General features: G+C 36.5%; 3 protein-coding genes across 16 annotated transcripts in view; 1 reads left to right on the forward strand and 2 right to left on the reverse strand.

Moving 5' to 3' along the window:
- Window positions 1-978, reverse strand: part of WDR27 (WD repeat domain 27) — a 347,331-nt gene extending 346,353 nt beyond the window's left edge. For 7 of the 8 annotated variants that reach the window (XM_077120888.1, XM_077120884.1, XM_077120890.1 and 4 more), the window contains exon 1: window positions 855-978. The gene's annotated coding sequence lies outside the window, so the exon portion shown is untranslated. Of the gene's footprint in view, window positions 1-744 lie in introns of all 8 variants that reach the window. The other variant, XM_077120882.1, reaches the window with a different exon arrangement.
- Window positions 669-3,815, forward strand: C11H6orf120 (chromosome 11 C6orf120 homolog). Its single transcript, XM_077120900.1, has 2 exons — window positions 669-1,126; window positions 1,331-3,815. Exon 2 carries the CDS (start codon window positions 1,365-1,367, stop codon window positions 1,920-1,922), a length of 558 nt encoding a protein of 185 aa, XP_076977015.1. The 5' UTR covers window positions 669-1,126; window positions 1,331-1,364; the 3' UTR covers window positions 1,923-3,815.
- PHF10 (PHD finger protein 10) overlaps window positions 2,844-20,885 on the reverse strand; it is a 29,340-nt gene continuing 11,298 nt past the window's right edge. For 5 of the 7 annotated variants that reach the window (XM_077120892.1, XM_077120894.1, XM_077120891.1 and 2 more), the window contains 10 exons: window positions 17,302-17,432; window positions 16,628-16,711; window positions 14,544-14,677; window positions 14,311-14,460; window positions 13,587-13,696; window positions 11,895-12,048; window positions 9,149-9,304; window positions 4,537-4,645; window positions 4,059-4,247; window positions 2,844-3,035 (listed from right to left, as the gene is read on the reverse strand). In XM_077120892.1, coding sequence (XP_076977007.1) covers window positions 2,950-3,035; window positions 4,059-4,247; window positions 4,537-4,645; window positions 9,149-9,304; window positions 11,895-12,048; window positions 13,587-13,696; window positions 14,311-14,460; window positions 14,544-14,677; window positions 16,628-16,711; window positions 17,302-17,432 — 1,303 coding nt within the window. In that variant the 3' untranslated portion in view covers window positions 2,844-2,949. The remainder of the gene's footprint in view (window positions 3,036-4,058; window positions 4,248-4,536; window positions 4,646-9,148; window positions 9,305-11,894; window positions 12,049-13,586; window positions 13,697-14,310; window positions 14,461-14,543; window positions 14,678-16,627; window positions 16,712-17,301; window positions 17,433-20,885) is intronic. The other 2 variants (XM_077120895.1, XM_077120893.1) reach the window with 1 other exon arrangement.

Consider the following 20,885-nt stretch of genomic DNA (forward strand, 5'->3'; position numbering starts at 1 on the left):
ATTACTCCGTCCTGATTGGAAAAGATCATCTTTCCTTTTTGGTAGCTAAGCAAACCAGAAATTGCCATTTTAACCTCGAGTTGGGAAAATGAATTGTGGGTGGCCATATTGAGCTCCCACAGCAAAACGACTCTAACACCATAAAGGATTTCTGACGGTTTACCTCACAGCAAGAGAAAAGATACAGTTCTCTACACAGCCAGGACAAGGAGAGACGTTCTGCTTCTAACTGTGCCGAGGCAGAACAGGAGAAAAACTGAGCAGCGTCTGATAGCTCGGGTGTGTGCACAGCACCAAATCACACGCATATTCAGGTCCTTTCCTTAACCGTTAAATGTTTACCAAAGAAAAAACAAGATTGTTTCTATTTAACTGCTTTATTTCATTTAAAACACCCCCCGGTGCGTCTTGCTGCTCGCTAAGGCTGAGCGCCCCGAGCCCCGCACGCGCCGGGGTAGGCGCAAGCACCGACACCGGACCGGCGGGCCACTTCCCTCCTAAATGCCGGAACGCTGCGGAGCGCCCAGTCCAACGGCGCCCTCCAGGCAGGAGCCGCTGAGGCCCCTACGTCACATAGCGACGCCAAGGCTCTCAGTCCACTACGTCACGTGGCCACGCCAAGGCGCTCAGGCCACTACGTCACGTGCGACGCCGCTCCGGCACGACATTACGTAGCGACGCCAGGGCCGGCGGCAGCTGACCGCACACTGACCTGAGCGAGACCGCGCTACCAGCTCCACCCACCTACAGTCGCCGGAACCAAATCAAAGGGCGGCACGACGAACACGGCGCGGAACGACCTGCAGCCGCCGTGCCGTGGACGGAGAGACAGACGGCCGTAGGACCGCCCCTACCTGCGCTCGCTGCTCGGGTCTAGCGCCACTACGGGGCCGACGGGCGAAAAGACGCGCCGGCGGCGTTGGGCGCACGACGGCGAAGACCCCACCTCCCCGCGGTGCCGCCTCGCCGCTTGGCGTCGCCCGGGTTACGGCTTCCCGCGCCATCTCCCTCGTTCTCGCGAGAACCAGGACTTCTCCTCACTTCCGACTTCCGACACGGCTCCTTCCGCGGCCCCGCCGCCCCGCGTCCGGGTGGTCGAGCGCCTCTGCACTCGCGGGTTGTGGCGGTGAGTCCCGGGCTCAGGGTGCAGAGCCCCTTCCTTCTTCTTTCCCCATCCCCTGGGTCTGAGGCGCCACGACAGCACCCTTCCGCCTGCGAGAGCGTCGGTGGTGCGCAGCTCTGCGCAGCCTTCCTCCCCGGAGCCTACAGGGTGGAAGCGGGCGTGTTTGCTAAAGCGCGTTAAACATGTAATCTGTTATTTTACCAACAGAATTTTTACAGATGAGGAAGGTAACTAAGCAATTATGGCAGTTCCCTGGAAGAGGGCCTTTCTAATACTTCTAGCATCTCAAGCTGCGTCCTTAGTGAAGTGCTTTGAAGAGGACGACGTTCCAGAAGAATGGATCCTTCTGCATGTTGTTCAGGGTCAGATAGGAGCTGGGAATTACAGCTACTTGAGATTAAATCATGAGGGAAAGATAATTCTTAAAATGCAGAGTTTAAGAGGCGATGCAGACCTCTATGTATCGGACAGCACCCCCCACCCCAGCTTTGACGAGTATGAATTACAGTCCGTTACTTGTGGCCAGGACATTGTGTTTATACCAGCACACTTCCAACGCCCCGTGGGAATAGGCATCTATGGACATCCTTCTCACCACGAGAGTGAATTTGAAATGAAAGTATATTATGATAGAACAATCGAACAGTACCCATTTGATGAGATTGCTCTTTATTCAGATGGTACAGATTCAAGTCAGAAACACGCTTACGCCCCAGAAGATGTATCTCAAGAAGAGGAATCCGTTCTTTGGACCGTATTAATTAGTATTTTGAAACTGGTACTTGAAATTCTTTTCTGATTCATTGGGCATACTCTGGAGTGTAATACCCTTAATCTGTGAAGTTAATTGCAGTTTGCTTTGAACCTTGCTACTTTTACTTATCTGAGATTCTTGTTACCTTTTCCAGTTGGGGGATGAAAAAATAAAGCCATACAGTTTTGTTACCTCAGTTACCCCAAAAGTAGGGCAAGTAGCAAGCACACTGTTTTGAAGATCAAAACTCCTATAAAAGGAATATGCACAATAAAATGCTTAAACTCCATTTTGAATAGTTTGTCAGGTGACTAAAAAGATTATTCAGGTAATTTTGGGTTTATATAAAAGATCAAAATAGAGCAACCTTTTTGTGATCTTGTGCAGTCACACAAATCACATTAAAAGGTCAATAACTTCAGTTTTATAGATTCTAAATGATGTTAAAATTTGTCAGCATTCAAGTATTGCAAAAAATTAAGCCTGAAATGTAGTGAAGGTGATTTATTTACACTTACATTAGCATGGAATAAAGCCCTAACCTATATTCCAAGTAGGAATGGTACCTTCTATTTTTTACTCCTGTGCTGTAGCCAGCTAATGACAATTCGAAGTCCAGCTGCATCAAATTTTATTCCGCCATTTGTAATTCTATCACCTTGGGCTACCTACTTAATTAAAATTCTTTAAGTAAACTTCATGCTACCTATGGTGGGCCAGAAACAGTATAAAATAGGAAAGTTTCACGAAAATGACAGTAATCTTTTCAGGGTAATGAAGGAACAGGTTAAGTATTTAAAATTAAGTTGCTAAATATTTCTGCTGAATTTTTAGACATAGCCAAAGTCCTAACAGAAAAATTTCTTGGAGGATGACCATTTCTCTACCTGGAATTAGCTTCAAGCATTAAAAAAAAAAAAAAACTATCACAGAAATAACTCAGATTTGGAAATTATAAACACATCGTTATTTCAAAAATGTTTTATTGGCATAAAACTGAGAATGTTGTAAATAAACTAGCACCGGATATTTCACTTGAATGCATATTACAATATTGGGGTCAAAAACTATTTTATCCCTCTTTGCTGTTTTTCCCCCTTCTGCCCACTTTCCTGGGTGTTGGGGAAGCTCGCTGACAACAGTCACAAATCCAGCGACCTAGGAAAAAAATTGTTAGTTAATATACAATTAGATTTTATTTGTACAGGACTGAAATGTAAACCCATTTAAGCTCTACTTCCTTAGATATCAGTAGTGATATTCCCCTGTGGATTTGGGGTCAGAAAGACTAAGGTGAGAACAATGAACTTCCCTTAAAATAACCAGAGTAATTAATCCATGTCATCCGAAATACCATGCAGGAGTCTAAGGGGTGAGGGTTAAGAAGCAATTCCATGGTACAGACCTTTAAAAAACTAAAATTCTGTCTGAGATTTAATTGCTGTCATACTTAGCTCAATAACAGAAATCCTAATATAAAACCCATTTCTGAATTTGGCCTATTTTCAGCCTTTTTCTCTACTGCTCACTTGCAGCTGTGTGTCTAATAGCATTCTCTGAGTTCTGGGTTACTATACTGACAGCACTTTAAAACATATCAAGTAGTTAGTAGCACAATGAGAAATTGTACTTTATACTTGATCTGACTTACTACACAACTATAAACCTTTAGTTAGGTAGATTAATGGGGCATATATTTTAGAGTAATACAGTGTTAACTATGCAAATGAGTTCTACAGTTACACAGATACTTGTGTAATGTTTTAGTTCAATTACTGTGATTTTATTTTTTGATTCTGTGTTTGCTCTAAAGTAATTTGGAATTGTCATGCTGCTTCAATTTATAGAAATCTAGGTTAAAATGTATAAAGGCATAGAAGCCATTCTGCTAAGTTTCTAAAGAGATGTATAAAAATAAAATCAAGGCTTTAAAACAAATCAGTGTTCTGTTACTTCAGCTACTGCAGAATACACAGACTTGGTATACATTGAGCTATACTTAGAAGATGCATTCTAATGCTCCTCAAGTTGGGTTGTCTAGGAAGGATAACAGGCAAATTCAATCTGTATAATTACAGATTTGATCACTTGGGTCTCAGTAAAGTGTTTATGCAACCTTGGGGGGAAAAAAAAAGCTGAGATCATCCTGTCACTCGATTATTTTCTTTCTTTAGTCTTTACCTGATGGAATAGCACCAAGGCCCACACAAAAAGTATGATACCCTCTGTCACACACATCACAGAACATCATTTCTTCTTCATGGTGGGGCTGTCCACATATAATGCATGTTTTACATTCCATACACTGCCATGGGTAGGTCTTAATCATAGAAACAAGCTCCATGGTCATATCCAGGCAAGAAGGATGGCCTAAATCAAAACCAGTATTAGTAGTATTTCACACAAGAATATTTAGCTTAAAATGTCATAATAAAATCGTAGTTTGCTTTGACTTGCCCAGAATGGCTATACTGTTCAATAGCCAAAAAGAAATGTGAATACAATGTAGAAAAAAAACACATGGACTTTCTCTGCCCCTTACAAGTTACCCTGTATATCTGATGATTCTTTGGTTGAAGTCTAGCTGACAACTAAAAATTCTAGTTTTGAGGCAACAGATAAGATGGTTAAAATTTTAAGAAGACAGGTTGCTACTTACCACTATTATCACATTGGGAGCAGTGTATAAGTGATTCAGCCTTTCCTTTCTTGTTGGACTCCTTACCCTTCAGACAAATTCCACATATAGCATTTGGAATGACCTTTGGCTGGAAGGGTAGAAGAGGGCTATAAATTCATGCCAGAAGAACTTACTATGGGTTCAAAAGGAATTCTGTTACTGTATTGCCTTATTTTTACTTTTGTTAACTTGCTAATGAGGACTTTTTAAAAGACAAGTTGACATGAATATTCTTACAATATAAGATGGCCAACTGATGAAAGCTTTAAATTACACTTTAAGTTTTTAAGTTACTGGTCTGAGATCAGGTTAAGATTAAACTCATCATTCTTTACTCCCTACATGCACAGTAAGATCAGTATACTGAACTGGAAGGAAAGACCAAATGTCAAATTTCACTAGTAGTTAATGGGGAAAATGCAAATACCAAATGACTGTTACATGAAAGTTATTCTCATAAGAAGACTTTTAAGCTTATATACTGACTTTTTAAAAATTGTTGTCCAAAGTTGTAAAATTACATGTATAAATTTCAAGTTACAAAATCAATGTTGCCAATATTTAATTTGAAAGTGGTTCATGTATATGCTGTCATGTACATAAATGTGGACAATGAATGGTGTATTGCCTTTTCTTGTCTAACAAATTTTAAAAGCCTAAGTTTCATTCACTTTGATATGTAAAATATAAAAGGGAAGAATACGTTTTCAGATAAGCCAAAAAAACCAGTCACTTAAAAAATGAGATAGCCTTAATATTTCAGCACTACTCATCTTGCAGGTTAAAAACAGAATGCAGTCCAGTGAAGGTGTTTGGGCTTTAAATATACTTGGCAACATGTGAAAAAGAAGAAAGGAAAAAAAAAGGTTCATGACTCCTAAAGTTACTAGGGGAAAAGAACATTTGAAATGTAAAGCCCTGACCAATATTAAATGATATTTACTTAGGTTATATGACTACATAATTAAAAGTGGTAGAAAAGAGCAAGAATGGGCCAAGAATGAAATGGGGAAAAGCATTTCATATAAATAAATAAATATTTTATATATATATATGACAAGGAAGAAAATTATTTTAAATAGAATGGTTACAAAAACTAAAACAAAAAGAGAAAATGAATATAACTGTTAAACCTTATTTCTGTTGTATTCCAACCCAACCAGCCAAATGTTTCCCTCTCCTAAGTTACTGAACCAAAGAGGAACCTAAAAAATTCTACCTTGTTGTATAATATTTTCACCTTTGAAATGTCTCACTGCCACCTTCTTAACCTTAGGCCTAAATAATTTGCTCTTAGTCCTTTTAAGTCTTATTTTTAAAATTATCTTTCTTTACAAAAGATGACAGAGGCATTCAAAAAGAATTTTTGGCTTATTTATTTTAAAAAGTCAACCTTATACATAAATATAATAAAAACAGTTAACTCTAAACAATCACAAATGTCTCTACAAAATAATAAATATCATGGAAATTAAAACATACATATAAAACTTCACTGTTAACTATTCTATATCTCCTATATGTGTAACTTTAAACCCTGCTCCACCCAACAAAAGGATAGTGTCACATGCGTAAAAGTCTTGCAGTGTAGTTACCCTCTGGTATTACTGCTACATTCTAAGCATAAGGTTCTCATTATGTTTTCCTATACCTAAATTTAAAAATAGCGAGCAAGTGCACTTTTATGATCCAAATTCTGGTTCAGTTATGCTCAAGTCTGTAACTGCCGTAATATACAGCAGAAAACTACCTCTCAACCCAACAAAACTAAGAAGTATCTTTTGGTTATGGTACCTGTCCTAAATGTAAAAGACATACTTAATACTTGCAGGTTAGGTTAGATACTGGCATATAAAGTACTCTAATATTTTTCACTAAAATCAGGAATAACTGTACAACATTAAATTCTAAGAAGAGAACTCCTCACAGGAGATCCTTTACAAAAGTCAAAAGGAATAAACACAAAGCTAGTCATTCACATTCTAGAATAATTCAAGTTCTACAATTATTAAAATATACATTAAATACCTAAGATAAAAGGGATAGCAAAAAAATTCCAGGTTTACTTCTAAGCTTAAAATCATAATATTTTGTTAGAACATTTAAAATTTCTTACCCAATAGTCTTCATCTTGACGAAAAGAGGGAGAGATGGGGTGGAAAGTGGGACAGAGAGAGACAGAGTTTTGTAGTATTTTCTACAATGATGCTGCAGCTCAATGTAAAAAACACTTTGTTCGTTCAGGCATTCTGAGTTCTACAAGAAGCCCACTGCCTGCATCCAGAACTTTAGTACACACTGAATGTTACTCCTAGGTAGAGGAAGCTAAGTGTCTCAGTGGATTGTAGAGCTGAGGCGGAGAGAAGGAAACAGTGTGCAAAACTTCCCTAAACAATCACAGACTTGAACTCTAGATGTGTCCAACTGGGATAGTCAGTCCTACTTTCCAGCAACTCGAAGTTTCACTGTTGACAAGAAAATTAAAATGCTCATCCTAACAGTTCTCAGCATCTCAAATTAAAGGAGCACAAACAGTAGTTCTTCATACACTTACTTTCCTGCTTGAAAAATAACCAAAGTTAAGTAAGACTTTTATTGTAGCACTAATATAGTATAGATTTTAATTACATACATATAGGCCTGAATCCTAACAATTACACTTTAATTTCAGGTTAATGTAACCTAAACAATACTGTCCTACAAATTAAGGGCAAGCACTGGTGAATCTTAATTAAGGAAGATATCAAATCTACTGTCACTTTTCTTAACTCTCATCTTTTAAAACACATTTATGTATATATATGACCTTCAGCTTGAAGCACCCTAATATTTAGGCACATCTTGGCTTATTAATACTTTTCATAGAGAGGTTCACTTTTAATAAATATGTTTGCATTATTTTTTACGTCTAAACACTGGTTGTTCTCATCTTTGAAGGAGATACAATATTTTTAGTACCTAAAAGATTATAAAATGTGTTTTACATATTAGATTTCCTTGTGTACTACTAATTGAGGTTAATCTACGTTTTCTTAGATACTGAGTAGTGATACGTGTTGAATAGTTCTTTTCAGACTGTATTATAACATTGATTTCAATATCCCCTTTTGCTTTTGTAACCCATGATTAATGCAGGATTATTGTTTAAAAGATCTACTTAACATCAAGGAGAATTACAGGTCAGTGTTCTTTGAGCTGCCATTCCAATTTGAAGCTCTCATCAGACCAGTGGCAGACACTGATTCATGTAAGCTAACTTTCCAAAATGTGATCTTTGGAATTCATTTGCTTTCCATTATTAAACATGAAATTTAAATCTTTACTTAAAAAAAAATTAGATCAGCTATATATATGTAAAAACGAGTACAAAAATTATATATCTGCAGCCTAAGCCATCTCTTGGAAGCTAACCCTTGCTTGGAAGCTTAAAGTTTGTCCCAGGTTGCAAAAATATGTATTTTCAAGTTGTTTATAAAGGCAATTTCTAATGAGATATGGAATATGCTAATTTGTTAGGTCACTTTTTTTTTAATTCATGAAAAGTAGGGAAAACACAGGGCTAGAAAATGTTCCAGTTAGTTTGAGGGGAAGTTGACTAACAGCTTACTTCAAACCTGTTCTTCTGAGTTACCACAATCACCATTCCAACACATAAAGAGATGTTTATTAATTTCACTTGGGAAAACTTTCTGATCACCTTACTCTGAAATTTTCCTTCAATATACCATCATGATCATGAAAAAAGCATACTCTAAAAATTCCAGACCAAAAGAACTGTAAATTTTACTATTACCATCTAAAACATAAAATTGTACAGCTAATTCCTACTCCTTGAATGACATTCTTAAATCCCTAAATACAAATAAGACTACTCACCTCTCACCTAACCCTTTGAAAGGCAGGGGGCAGACAAAGAGAGGAAACATTAAAAAATAATCATCATCAGAGCTGCTGGTAACCTATTTCCTTACTCAGAATAACCCAAAAAAGTTGAGAATATCCACACCAAATTACCTCACCTCATGTTGTTATCTTTTCATAGAATTATATAGGTTACTTGACATAATGTAAAAAATAGGTTTTACTATTTTCCATCCCAGAGTTAGCAGAATTTGATGGACAGATCAAATAATCCTTTGATTAAACCCAGACCTTTTTTCAGTGAAAGGCACTACAGAAATGCAACTTAGTCTAACAGTACGTCCATCCATACTTCACAGCATAGCACATTTTTTAAACAGCTAAGTAGTTATGATCTTTACTCTGAGGAAACAAGGTATAAAGTTTTGCCTATGAAAAGAAATTTTTTATACCCACACTTGCCTGGATATTATTTAAAAGAAAAAAAGGCTCTCTTATAAATTGTAAATATACAGAAAACAGAAGCTAAACCCATCGCCAAAAGTGACAGAAAAGCCACCAGGGAAAATTAGCCAAAAAAGATAGAAGGTGATAGAGGGAGCACACCACAGAAGAACAGCTAGTGAAGTACAGCAGGCAGAGTTCCATAATCTCGAAATTCAAAGTTAAAATATTTCAGGGAGAGAGGCTGGTCAGTAAAGAAGCTGAGTCAGGGGCTTTTTTCTTCTACCTTGTACCCAGGAACTGATTTGGACAGTACAGAACGTTTGGAACCATCTTTTCTTGGAGTAGCAGCTTTGTCTTTTGGTTTCTGTCTTCCCTGAAAAGAATCCTCCTGGTTGTCAGGAGGGCTTTCACCTTCAGAGACATTGCCAGAAGAGCTGTCCTATAATTCAAAAAAGACAAACAAAAATGCCTGGAGTTAAGGTACATCAGAGGTTGAAGTTTGAAAACTATAAGAAATGTTCCAAAAAATTTTTAAGTTTCATCAAGTTAAACAGAAAATAAAAAGATCATTCCAAATCTAAGAAAAAGTTTTCCAGTGGAGACTAAAATAAATCATATTAAAATTCATTTATTCTTCTTATAAGTACAATATAGCATAAAGCTAATTCCATTTATACCAGTATGTGCCTTAACTAATTTTATTTTCTGACTTAAGAACAAAAACAGAATTATCTAATTTAGTTATTACTACAACATACAGCTTCAACATCATTCTGCCATGTCACAAAGAAATGTATTTGTTTCTTATAAAAATAGTGCTTAGGGCAACGGTTGGCTCAGTGGCAGAGTTCTCACCTGCCATGCCAGAGACCTGGGTTCGTTTCCCAGTGCCTGCCAATGCAAAAAATATATATATTGTTTTTAAAAACTATGTGATTGGGTATTTCGATGCAGTAAAGTCTTCAAGGAAGTCCTTAATGCACACATTACTGTTTTTAAGATGTCAAATTACCTGGGGTGGGGACCACAGTCTCCAGGTATCACAGAACAGCATCTAATACCTTTTACATGTTCAAAGTTTATTGGCTCAGTATTTGGTCATTTAATTCTTCATTGTTTAAATGTAAAATATCCTAATTAGAACAATTTTATGTTCATTATAAGTTATGTGAATTACTAATGAAAAATGTAATTACCCACAATCACCCTGATAAAATCCCTGAGACAAACACTGGGAATATAAATAAATCTCCTTCATCTTTTTTCTGGGAATGTGTTTATACCAACACACACAAAGAAAGAGAGAGAGAGAGATTCACATAGACACCCTACCTATCTATGTGCTCTCATTTTTTGAAATGCAAAACTGGAATTACATTGCATATTTAAGTGTGTGTACGTATGGGCATGGAGTATTTTAGTACTCTTTTTAAAAAAATTATGTGCGTTTTCCTATACCACTAAATATTCTTTGAACTGAATTTCTAACATGTAAATGTAATACAGTATTATCTCCAGGGGATATTAAGATTTATTTCTAATCTTCCATATAAGATATACTGTTAACATTCCAATGGGCATTTTTTCCTCATTAAAATTTTGTCAGCAACTGATTATGATCCTAGGATAAATTCAATTTGTGGATTTACTACATCAAATTCTATGCAAGTAAGTATACTGTCAAAATGCTTTCTCAAAATATTGCCATTAATTCACACTCCTACCAGCAACGTATGTGTGCTGAATTGAAACTGTTGTGTACCCCAGAAAAGCCATGTTCTTTAATCCTTTAATCCTGCTTCATAACTGTTGGGTAGGATTTTTTTTATTAAGTTGTTTCCATGGAGATGCAACCCACCCAGTTGTGGGTGATAATTAGGTTGTTTCCTTAGAGAGATGTCTCACCCATTCAAGGTAGGTCTTAATCTGCTTACTGGAGTCCTTTAAGAGGGAACCATTTTGGAAAAAGCTTCAGAGCTAACACATACAGAGATATTTGAAGATGGAGAAAGAAGATGCCCCCAGGGAAGCCATCTGAAAGAAGCTAGGATAGAAAGCTAGCAGTTGTCCCATGTGCCTTTCAAGCTGACAAAGAAACCCCAAATGTCATTAACCTTTTCTTGAGTCAAGGTATCTTTCTCTGGATGTCTTAGTTTGAACATTTTTATGACCTTGGACCTGTAAACCTGCAATTTAATAAATTCCCTTTATAAAAGCCAACCCATTCCCACAGCTTCAACAAACCAAAACAATGAGAAAGTCCATTTCATCATAATCTTGCCATTTCACATCTCTCTTATACCAATATGACAGGCAAAAATGATTACATCATTTAATACCTAAACAGTCTTATTGTATGTTATACATATATATTAAATATACTTTAGAAGCTATTGGTGATAAGGAAATGCCATGCCCATTTAAGAGTAGTACATTTTCAGATGGGTGGCTACCATGAATAAATAAAATCAAAGACTTAAACCATCATTTGGTTTCTGTTCTCACTGCAAAGAGTACACCAAATTTTCACTGTCTTCCAATTGCATTTTGCTACAAAAATGGATCATACGAGGAAGATCCAACTAATATTTCAACATAAAACTACATATTAGTAAACTTAGTATTTTCCTATAGTAAGCCTGAGATTATTTATTAAGAAATAGGATCACAAGTTATACTGCATCTCCAAACCAAGAAATATGCATCTCTTTGTATCAAGAGATCAGTTTATAGAGTATAGGCAGCTAGTTGAGCAGAGGGTTGTAAATTAATTTTCAGTACTGTTGTCTACCTGCTCATTATGAAAAGCAAAGGGGGTATTTTAAATATAAGATCTACCAGCCATTCAATTTATATCAACAACACATGGAATAAATAATTGTTCTTTATGAAAGCTTTCTTGAAATTATATGCATGCAACTATTCTTGTTCAAAAATAGATGGAAATAAAAGTTAATTTATTATTCTAGGAAAGAACAAAAATTCCAAGGGAAATCAAATACCTCCTACTAAAAAAGAAATGATCTTACCGAAGTGCCCTTATTTCTTCGTCTCTCATCACCACGACCATCTTCAGCATCATCAGAATCACCGTCACTATCCAGAGCAGGAAGCTCAGGGTCCAGAGGTGGCTCATACAGAGCTGTGTTCAAGGGCAGGTACCGCAGTTCATCTGGCGAGTACCTGAGGTTCAGAGAGAAGCACCATCTGTTTTCCTTTATTGTTCAATGTGAATGGACCAGCTAAATCACTGAGCTGAGAAGACAGCCTCAAACTTCTCAATTAACCCCAAATACTTATGAAAGATGATTTGAGGTGGTAATTTTTCATTTTGGTGACCAAGTTGGAATAACAAATAAAAAGCCTGAACCTAACACTATACTGTATTGTAAAATGTACATTTGATTCTTATTATCAGAAGGCAATGCCTCTCCCTTTCACCCTTAACCCAAAATGAGAGTGGTGCTGTGGCAGTGCAAAGCAGCACGTGAGAGCGCCAGGTCGAGGCCACCGGTCATGGCAAACCCCACCGTGCCTTAACCAAGTTGCTACTCCCAGGACATAGTTTCTTCACTTCTAAAACGGAAACAAGGATAGTGTCCACCTCAGAACTGATACAAAGATAACATAAATCAATGCATGTAAATTACAACAGTACATGGTACATATTAGGAAAGAAAATTTTAAGTAGCAAATGATTTTAAGCCAATTTCTGAAGCACATATCCTAACAAATTTAATCACCGATTTGACTCTAGAATTTTGCACCCCTTTCATGGGTCCAAATCAGCTAACAACCTGGATGACACATGTTTAGTATCACCTCCATTCTCACCAATGGTAAAGATCTCTCCTACATCACTCAGCACTCACCTTAACTCTTCTTTCAGGAGGAAACACTGGATCAGCATTTCCTTCAACTAAAATACCACACCTAAGAGCAAAAGGGTTTGTACGTTGACCTATTGCTTGTAATAATTCACTGGCTAGAAAAATTTGACTTTTCAATAGTAATTATGATCCTATACTAAATTTTTAATTCTATTCTCTAGAGAACAGTCTTTATCCTAAACAGCACATAGTCCCAAAGTAAAATTTAAAGCTAAATAACAGATGAGATTTTGAAACAAAATAAACTTTTAGTCTTGTTTTTCCAGTTGTATTCCAGGTTAGAAATAGGATAGAAGCAGCATTCTTGGTATACAGACTGGACGAAGAGCCAAGGTCATGTCAGTGGTGTAGTTGGAACAACCAGATGGTTGTCACCCTGGCAACCATTCCACTGCTGCTTTCATATCCTCTGGAGTCCAAGCCAGTGCTTCTCTGACTTTAACTGGCACATGAATCAGACAGGCATCTGTTAAAAGGCAGACTGAGTCAGGAGGTCTGGGACGGTGCCTGAGATTCTGCATTTCCACCAAGCTCCCAAGTGACATCAATGCTACTAGACCAGGCAAGTGAGGAAAGCACAGCTATTACACTGTCTATGAGACACCCAAATTGGGTGGGGGAGGGACAGCTAAACAGGCTCCTCCACACAGATGTTCAAACTCTGTCTGAAGGGTGCTCCTCACCACAGAGATAAAGTATATTGACACAAATCTTACAGAACATGATATGGTGATATCTAAACGGACCCAACATTTTTTAGGAGGCAAGTACACAAGGCTCTGAAATCCCTCAGCAACAGCCAATATTAATGGTAAATTTATGAAAAAATACCTTTTGTAATATTCCTGAAATTGTCCGGGGATGAGAGCTACTGGGTAAGAACTGACCTTTGTTCGCTCTGTAGGTAACACTTTGTACTTCCCTTGAGGTACCTGGATAACCTGTGTCAACATGAAAAAAAAAATACAAAATTTACTTCCATATTAGGAAATCAACGCTTTAGAAAAATACCTTTTTCTCCACCCTAGTAAAAATCTAAAAATTTAAGAGACATAGGTAGCTATAACCTAAGAATCAATTGGCATTTTCTGATTATACATGTATAATAGCTTTGCCTGCCTTTCTACAATGATCCTATCTTCTAAGGAAAGGCTGTAAAAGTATGTGCCCTGGTCAACTGAAACAACCACTCTGTAACTCAATGTCTTCACCTCCACAATGAGAACAGTACTAGTTTCAAATTCACATGGTTATTTAAGAATTATTAAATCAAGAACCTCTAAGAACACATACACTCTCTGAAGCTATTATTAGTCTCATTAAGCAGAATGTGAACCATAAAGCAAAAGAAATTTCATTACTTACCCCACCCCACCCCCACCCCCAAAAAACAAAAAAACCCCTGAGTACTATTAGGCAAATCATTTAAAATGATATCTTAAGTTATGGGAAGGAGACAAACAGCTGGTATGAAAAACTAACAAAAGATAATGTATACTCTGCGGTAACAAGCAATAATCTAGACTCAGTGATTGATAAATTTAAGTCATCCTACATGAGTTTGTAAGTCAAAATAAGCTCTTCTTTCTTCCATACGTTCCCGGTTTAAATTGCTGTTAAATTCAGCTGCTTTTTTGGCAGCTTTCTTAATGTACTCAGGCACTTTGCTGGCTTCAACCTTCTGAGTATTCTGTTGTTGCATTTGCTAAAAGAAAAACACAATTTAACATTAGTAAATGTCATTCTCCCCTACCCAAATAAAAGATGTTAGTCGTTTCAATTACTTACAGAATATTCTTTATAATGATCTGTAATTCGTTGACGTTCTTTTTCTTGCAGAATAACAGAATATTCAGCATGTTTGGCCGGATACTCTTTTATCATTAAATCAATTACTTCATCACTACGCAATGCTGTTAGACCTATTTAAGACAAAAAAAAAAAGTGGAAAAGAATCTCTTCCACTTTTCAAATTTTGCTTCTACCACATACTACTATCTACATTTAAAAGGTTTTCCAAAAGATAAAGCAAAAGCAAAATATTTGCATTCTTCAATGAATTGCAGTTCCTTGTTCTGACATTACACTAGAATACAAGAAATAGTCAATTCAAATTTCACCACAAGCATCAGCAGTCATGCACAAGTCATGTGTCAATTTCCAAAAACTCAAGGTATCAAATTTCACCAATTGCTGAAATGAACTTCTATGGATTTATATTTAAAAAGTCATTGTTGGGCGGGCCGCGGTGGCTCAGCGGGCAAAGTGCTTGCCTGCTATGCCGGAGGACCTCGGTTCGATTCCCGGCCCCAGCCCATGTAACAAAAACGGAGAAACAAAATACAATAAAAACAAGAAAATGTTTCCCTTTCTTCCTCCCTTCCTTCCTTCTATCCTTCCTTCCTTCTCTCTGTCTTTCCTTTAAAAAAAAAAAAAAAAAAGTCATTGTTGCAACAAATTACACAATATCAGGTTTCATTAAAATGTTTATAAAGAGAAATTACAAATAAAGCATGGAAATAATTGTAAAAATCTAAAAAATGAACAAAATTTGCCTTTTAAGAGAAAAGGAAACATACACTAAAAAGTCCTGTATACATTTTGCACATAAAAAATGCATACACCCCCTTCAGCGAATGGTGAGTACAGGGAGAAATTCAACTCCCCCAAGTTGAATTCCTGATATTCTCACAAGCAGTGTGGTCAACCAAAGCTATAGGCTGAGCACCCAGTCTTGGGGTTTGTTCATATGAAACTTAACCCCACAAAGGATAGGTCGAGTCTACTTAAAATTTAGGCCTAAGAGTCACCCCCAAGAAGCCTCTTTCGTTGTTCAGATGTTGTATTGGCTGGAGAGAGAGGCCACAAGCAATCTCACCACCCTCCCCCTGTCTACGTGGGACATTACTCCCAGGGTTGTGGACTTTCCTGGCAACATGGGACAGAAATCCTAGAATGAGCTGAGACTCAGCATCAAGAGATTGAGAAAAACCCTAGAATGAGCTGAGACTTAGCATCAAGGGATTGAGAAAACCTTCTCGACCAAAAGGGGGAAGAGGGAAAGGAGACAAAGTGTCAATGGCTGAGAGATTCCAAACAGAGTCAGGAGGTTATCCTGGAGGTTATTCTTACACATTAATATCACCTTGTTATTCTAGATGTAATGGAGAGGCTGGAGGGAACTGCCTGAAAATGTAGAGCTGTGTTCCAGTAGTCATGTTCCTTGAGGATGACTGAATAATAATATAGCTTTCACAATGTGACTGTGTGATTATGAAAACCTTGTGTCTGATGCTCCTTTTATCTACCTTGTCAACAAACAAGTAGAACATATGGAATAAAAATAAATAATAGGGGGAACAAATGCTAAAATAAATTTAGTTTGAAATGCTAGTGATCAATGAAAGTGAGGGGTAAGGGGTATGGTAGTTATAATCTTTTTTTTTCTTTTCTGTGTTTGTTTTATTTCTTTTCCTATTGTCTTTTTATTTCTTTTTCTGAATTAACGCAAATGTTCTAAGAAATGATGAATATGCAACTAAGTGATGATATTGTGAATTACTGATTATATGTGTTAATGTGTTATTTGGTTTGTAATTTCTTTAATTAATAAATAAATTTTAAAAATATATATCATCAGGGGAATGCCTAAAAAATGCATACAAACACACACTTTGGCAGCTCTGTGAAAAGTATTAGAAAATTACATTCTGTAATAGAATATATGCTTAATTCTCCTTTGTACTTTAATAATGTTAAAAATGACTAAACAATTTAGCATTTGATTGTAAAATATTTTATGAAAGGAGATAAATACTCATCCAATATCTAAATGTTTAGCTTGAAAAAGCCATATTGAAAACGTTCATTACCTAGAGTGCACTGAGTTTCTGTAATGACATTTAACTCTCTAAGGTAGAGTTTCTCCTTGTGAGACAAATCTCGTCGCTCTAAATCTCCAAAGAAAAAGCAAAAGAGTATTAAAAATAGTGTGTGCATTTGCAAAAATTTTTAGGTAAAATCACTTTATAGAAAAGTTAAATCATCATAGACTTTTACATTTTGCATATTATTATTGTGAAAAGGACTATAAAAATCTTATAAATTCAAGAAGTCAAAAATAAAATTGGAATAATCTAAAGCAAGAATGTATCATAAATAACAAATTACAATAGTTAATAAGGTGTTAGCCTTTCTCAAATTTAAATACATCTTATATAGCTAACTCGACTCCAAAATTCAATGTGTAAAGAATCAAAACCCCTTGATAATAAATATGGCTACAGAATGACTTTTTCTTAAATTTTCACCAGGAAATCCATCTTCCTGAGTTTATTTCCAAATCAGTTTATAAAGGATAAAAGCAAACTGAGTGTATAGAAAGATGTTGCATAATAGTAGTAAATGAAAATCAGCCCAAATAAGAATATAAAATACATTATAAATAATGCATACTCGAGTAATTAGAAATTAACAATCTATCGTAAAGAATTATTATTAGCTAAAAGTTAGACTTACTCCATTACATAAATTAGGACTTAAGTACCTGGGTATTTCCGTTTAAAGGAGGTCACACCCAAATACTCGCTGACTTGTTCTTGAAGCATGTAGTATTCCCCTGTTTCATCAGGTGGCCATTTATACTCTATTAGATTTTCAGCTGGATAGTAGCTAAAGCTTAAGCACAGAGATAACATTATCCTTTAAATGTAGCTTTATTGAATTTAAATCATTTTTATTTTTGAAGATATTTTGTAAAACTATTTTAAGTTTGGAATTCTGAGTCTGAGAGTTATGACTTCCAACACAAAGAAGTTTCCATGACTTCATGGAAGAAGTCAGAGAAAATTTCAAACAGGTAGAAAGAGAACCATCATGAGGAATATCAAAACAGAAAAGTACAATAAAAATAACATTTTCTAAGACTCACAATTGATAGGAACTAAAGCCTTTTTTTTTTTAGCTTGAAACCCACAAGGCCAAAACAGGGTGGTGGTATCAGCTCTGAATCCTTTTTCCCAGATTTCAGACGCACAGCCAGTATTTAATCCACCCAAGGTACAAAGTAATCAACTTCTGTTTCCCATCTGCTGGTAAGTTAAGTCACAGCTAAGAGAGTACCAGAATTGTGCAAACTTCTCAATGATTTATACCTTAAACCTTAAGTATTTGTTCTCATTTACTTCACAAATGCAGGAGCAAAGAATGGACTCAGACTAATGGTGCATCTGTACTGCATACTAATTCCAATCCTGAATATCACAGACTGTAAATTTCTTTATCTGGACCAATTTAATGAATCATCAGTGTACTACAGAAGCATGAAAGTGAACTTATGTTATTCAACTATCCAGTGACAAAAAAGTAATTCATGAAAAGAAATGTTTTCAAAAATGGTTCTAGGACAACTGGACAGAATGAAGTTGAACCTTACCACATATCATATGCAAAAATTAACTCAAAATGGATCAGTACAAAAACTTAACAGCTAAAATTGTAAAACTCTTTGAAGAAAAAACATAAGGGTAAATCTTCATGACCTCGAATTTGGCAATGGATTTGTAGATAATGACACCAAAAGTACATGCAACAAAAGAAAAAATATATAAATTTGATTTGGGCAAAATGTAAAACTTTCATGCTTCAAGACATTATTAAGAACGTGAAAGAACCCACAGAATGGGAGAAGAGAATCCAAAGAATGGGAGAAAATATTCACACACCACATGCCTGATAAGGGACTTGTATCTACAATATATAAAAAATTCCTACAATTCAACAATGAAAGACAACCCAATTTAAAAATTGGGCAAAGCCCTCTCTCCAGCCAACATGACGAGCAGTCTCACCACCCTCCCCCTCTCTGCGTGGGACATGACTCCCAGGGGTGTGGACCTTCCTGGCAATGTGGGACAGAGATCCTGGAATGAGCTGAGACTCAGCATCAAGGGACTGAGAAAAACCCTAGAATGAGCTGAGAATTAACATCAAGGGATTGAGAGAAACTTCTCGACCAAAAGGGGTAAGAGTAAAATGAGACAAAGTGTCACGGCTGAGAGATTCCAAACAGAGTCGAGAGGTTATCCTGGAGGTTATTCATACGCATTAAGCAGATATCACCTTGTTGTTCAAGATGTAGTGGAGAGGCTGGAGGGAACTGCCTGAAAATGTAATGCTGTGTTCCAGTAGCCACGTTTCTTGATGATGATTGAACAATGATACAGCTTTCACAATGAGACTCTGTGAATGTGAAAACCTTATATCTGATGCTCCCTTCAACTACTATATCAACAGAAGAGTAGAACATATGGAATAAAAATAAATAATAGGGGGAACAAATGTTAAAATAAATTCAGTCTGAAATAGTGGTAAATGAAAGCGAGGGGTAAGGGGTATGGTATGTATAGTCTTTTTTTTCTCTATTATCATTTTATTTCTTTTTCTGTTGTCTTTTTATTTCTTTTTCTAAATTGATGCAAATGTACTATGAAATGATGAATATGCAACTATGTGATGATATTAAGAATTACTGATTGTATATGCAGAATGGAATGTTATCTAAATGTTTTGTTTGTTTTTTAATTAATAAAAAAGTTAAAAAAAAAAATCGGGCAAAGGGTCTGTGTGTTAGTTAGATTCAGTTGTCAACTTGGCCAGGTGAGCATACCTAGTCTTGTTGCTGCGGACATAAGCCCGCGGTACATGAACCTCATCTGTTGCCAATTACATCTGCAGTCAGCTAGGAGGCGTGTCTGCTGCAATGAGTGACGTTTGACTTAATTGGCTGGTGCTTAAATGAGAGATTGCAATGTAGCACTGCTGAGCAGCTTGGCATTCCTCATCTCAGCACTCACAGCTCAGCCCAGGCCTTTGGAGATGCAGAAAGAAGTCACCGCAGGGAAAGTTGTTGGAACCCAGGGGCCTGGAGAGAAGACCAGCAGAGACCATCTTGTGCCTTCCATGTAAGAAAGAACCTCAGTGGAAAGTTAGCTGCCTTTCCTCTGAAGAACCAACAAAATAAATGCCCTTTTATTAAAAGCCATTCCGTCTCTGGTGTGTTGCATTCCGGCAGTTAGCAAACTGAAACAGTCTGAATAGACATTTTTCCAAAGAAGATACAGATGGCCAATAAGCACATAAAAAGATGTTCAATATCATTAATCACCAGGAAAATGCAAATCAAAACCACAATGAGCTACCACTTCACACTCCAAAAAGTCAGATGATAACAAATATCAAAGACATGGATCAACGTCATACACTGCTGGTGGGAATGTAAAATAATGCAGCCACTTTGGAAAACAGACAGTTCCTCAAAAGATTAAACATAAGTTACCATATCACCCAGCAACTATTAGGTATATAGCCAAAAGCAATAAGAACATAGGTCCTCACAAAAACATGTATATGAATATTTACAGTATTACTCACAATATTCCAAAACTGGAAAACAACCCAAATGTCCAAACAAATGTATAAACAAAATGTTGTATAGCCATACTTTGCTATATTATTTGGCCATAATTATTGTCTGATATTATTTAATAGATACACGTGAAAACATGGAAGAACCTTGAAGCCCTCATGTTGAATGAAACAAGCCAAACACAAAAGGACAAATGTCATATGATCTCACTGACACAAAATAATTAGAATAAGTACATTCATAGAATAAGATACTAGAAAACATCTTGCCAGGGGCTAGGGTCAAAGTAGGGAATGGGGAGTTAAAGATAGTAACCGATAGAGTTTGTTTGGAATGATGGAAAAGTTTTGGAAATAGATAATAGCACAACATTGTGAATGTAATTAACACAACTAATGTGGTTAAAAGGGGTAATTTTAGATTCTATATAAGTTGCTAGAATAAAAATTCAAAAAAACAACTTAAGACTGACAACACAAAGAATGACCCCGAATGGAAACGATGGACTACAGTTAATAGCGTAAATAATAATACTCTTCCAGCAACTGTTAACAAATGTTAATAAAAGAGAAAACTGTATGTAGGGGAGGGAGTATAATGGGAACTCTGTATCTTCTGTATGATATTTCTGTGCACCCACAACTTCTCAAATTGTTTTTTTTTATTGGAATGAATACTGACACAAGGTACAACATGGATGAACC

This window comes from Tamandua tetradactyla, chromosome 11 (assembly GCF_023851605.1).
Source record: "Tamandua tetradactyla isolate mTamTet1 chromosome 11, mTamTet1.pri, whole genome shotgun sequence".
NCBI classification, from domain to species: domain Eukaryota; kingdom Metazoa; phylum Chordata; class Mammalia; order Pilosa; family Myrmecophagidae; genus Tamandua; species Tamandua tetradactyla.

Excerpts from the sequence above, each read along its gene's own strand:
- C11H6orf120 (XM_077120900.1), top strand. The coding sequence starts at position 1,365 with ATGGCAGTTCCCTGGAAGAGGGCCTTTCTAATACTTCTAGCATCTCAA.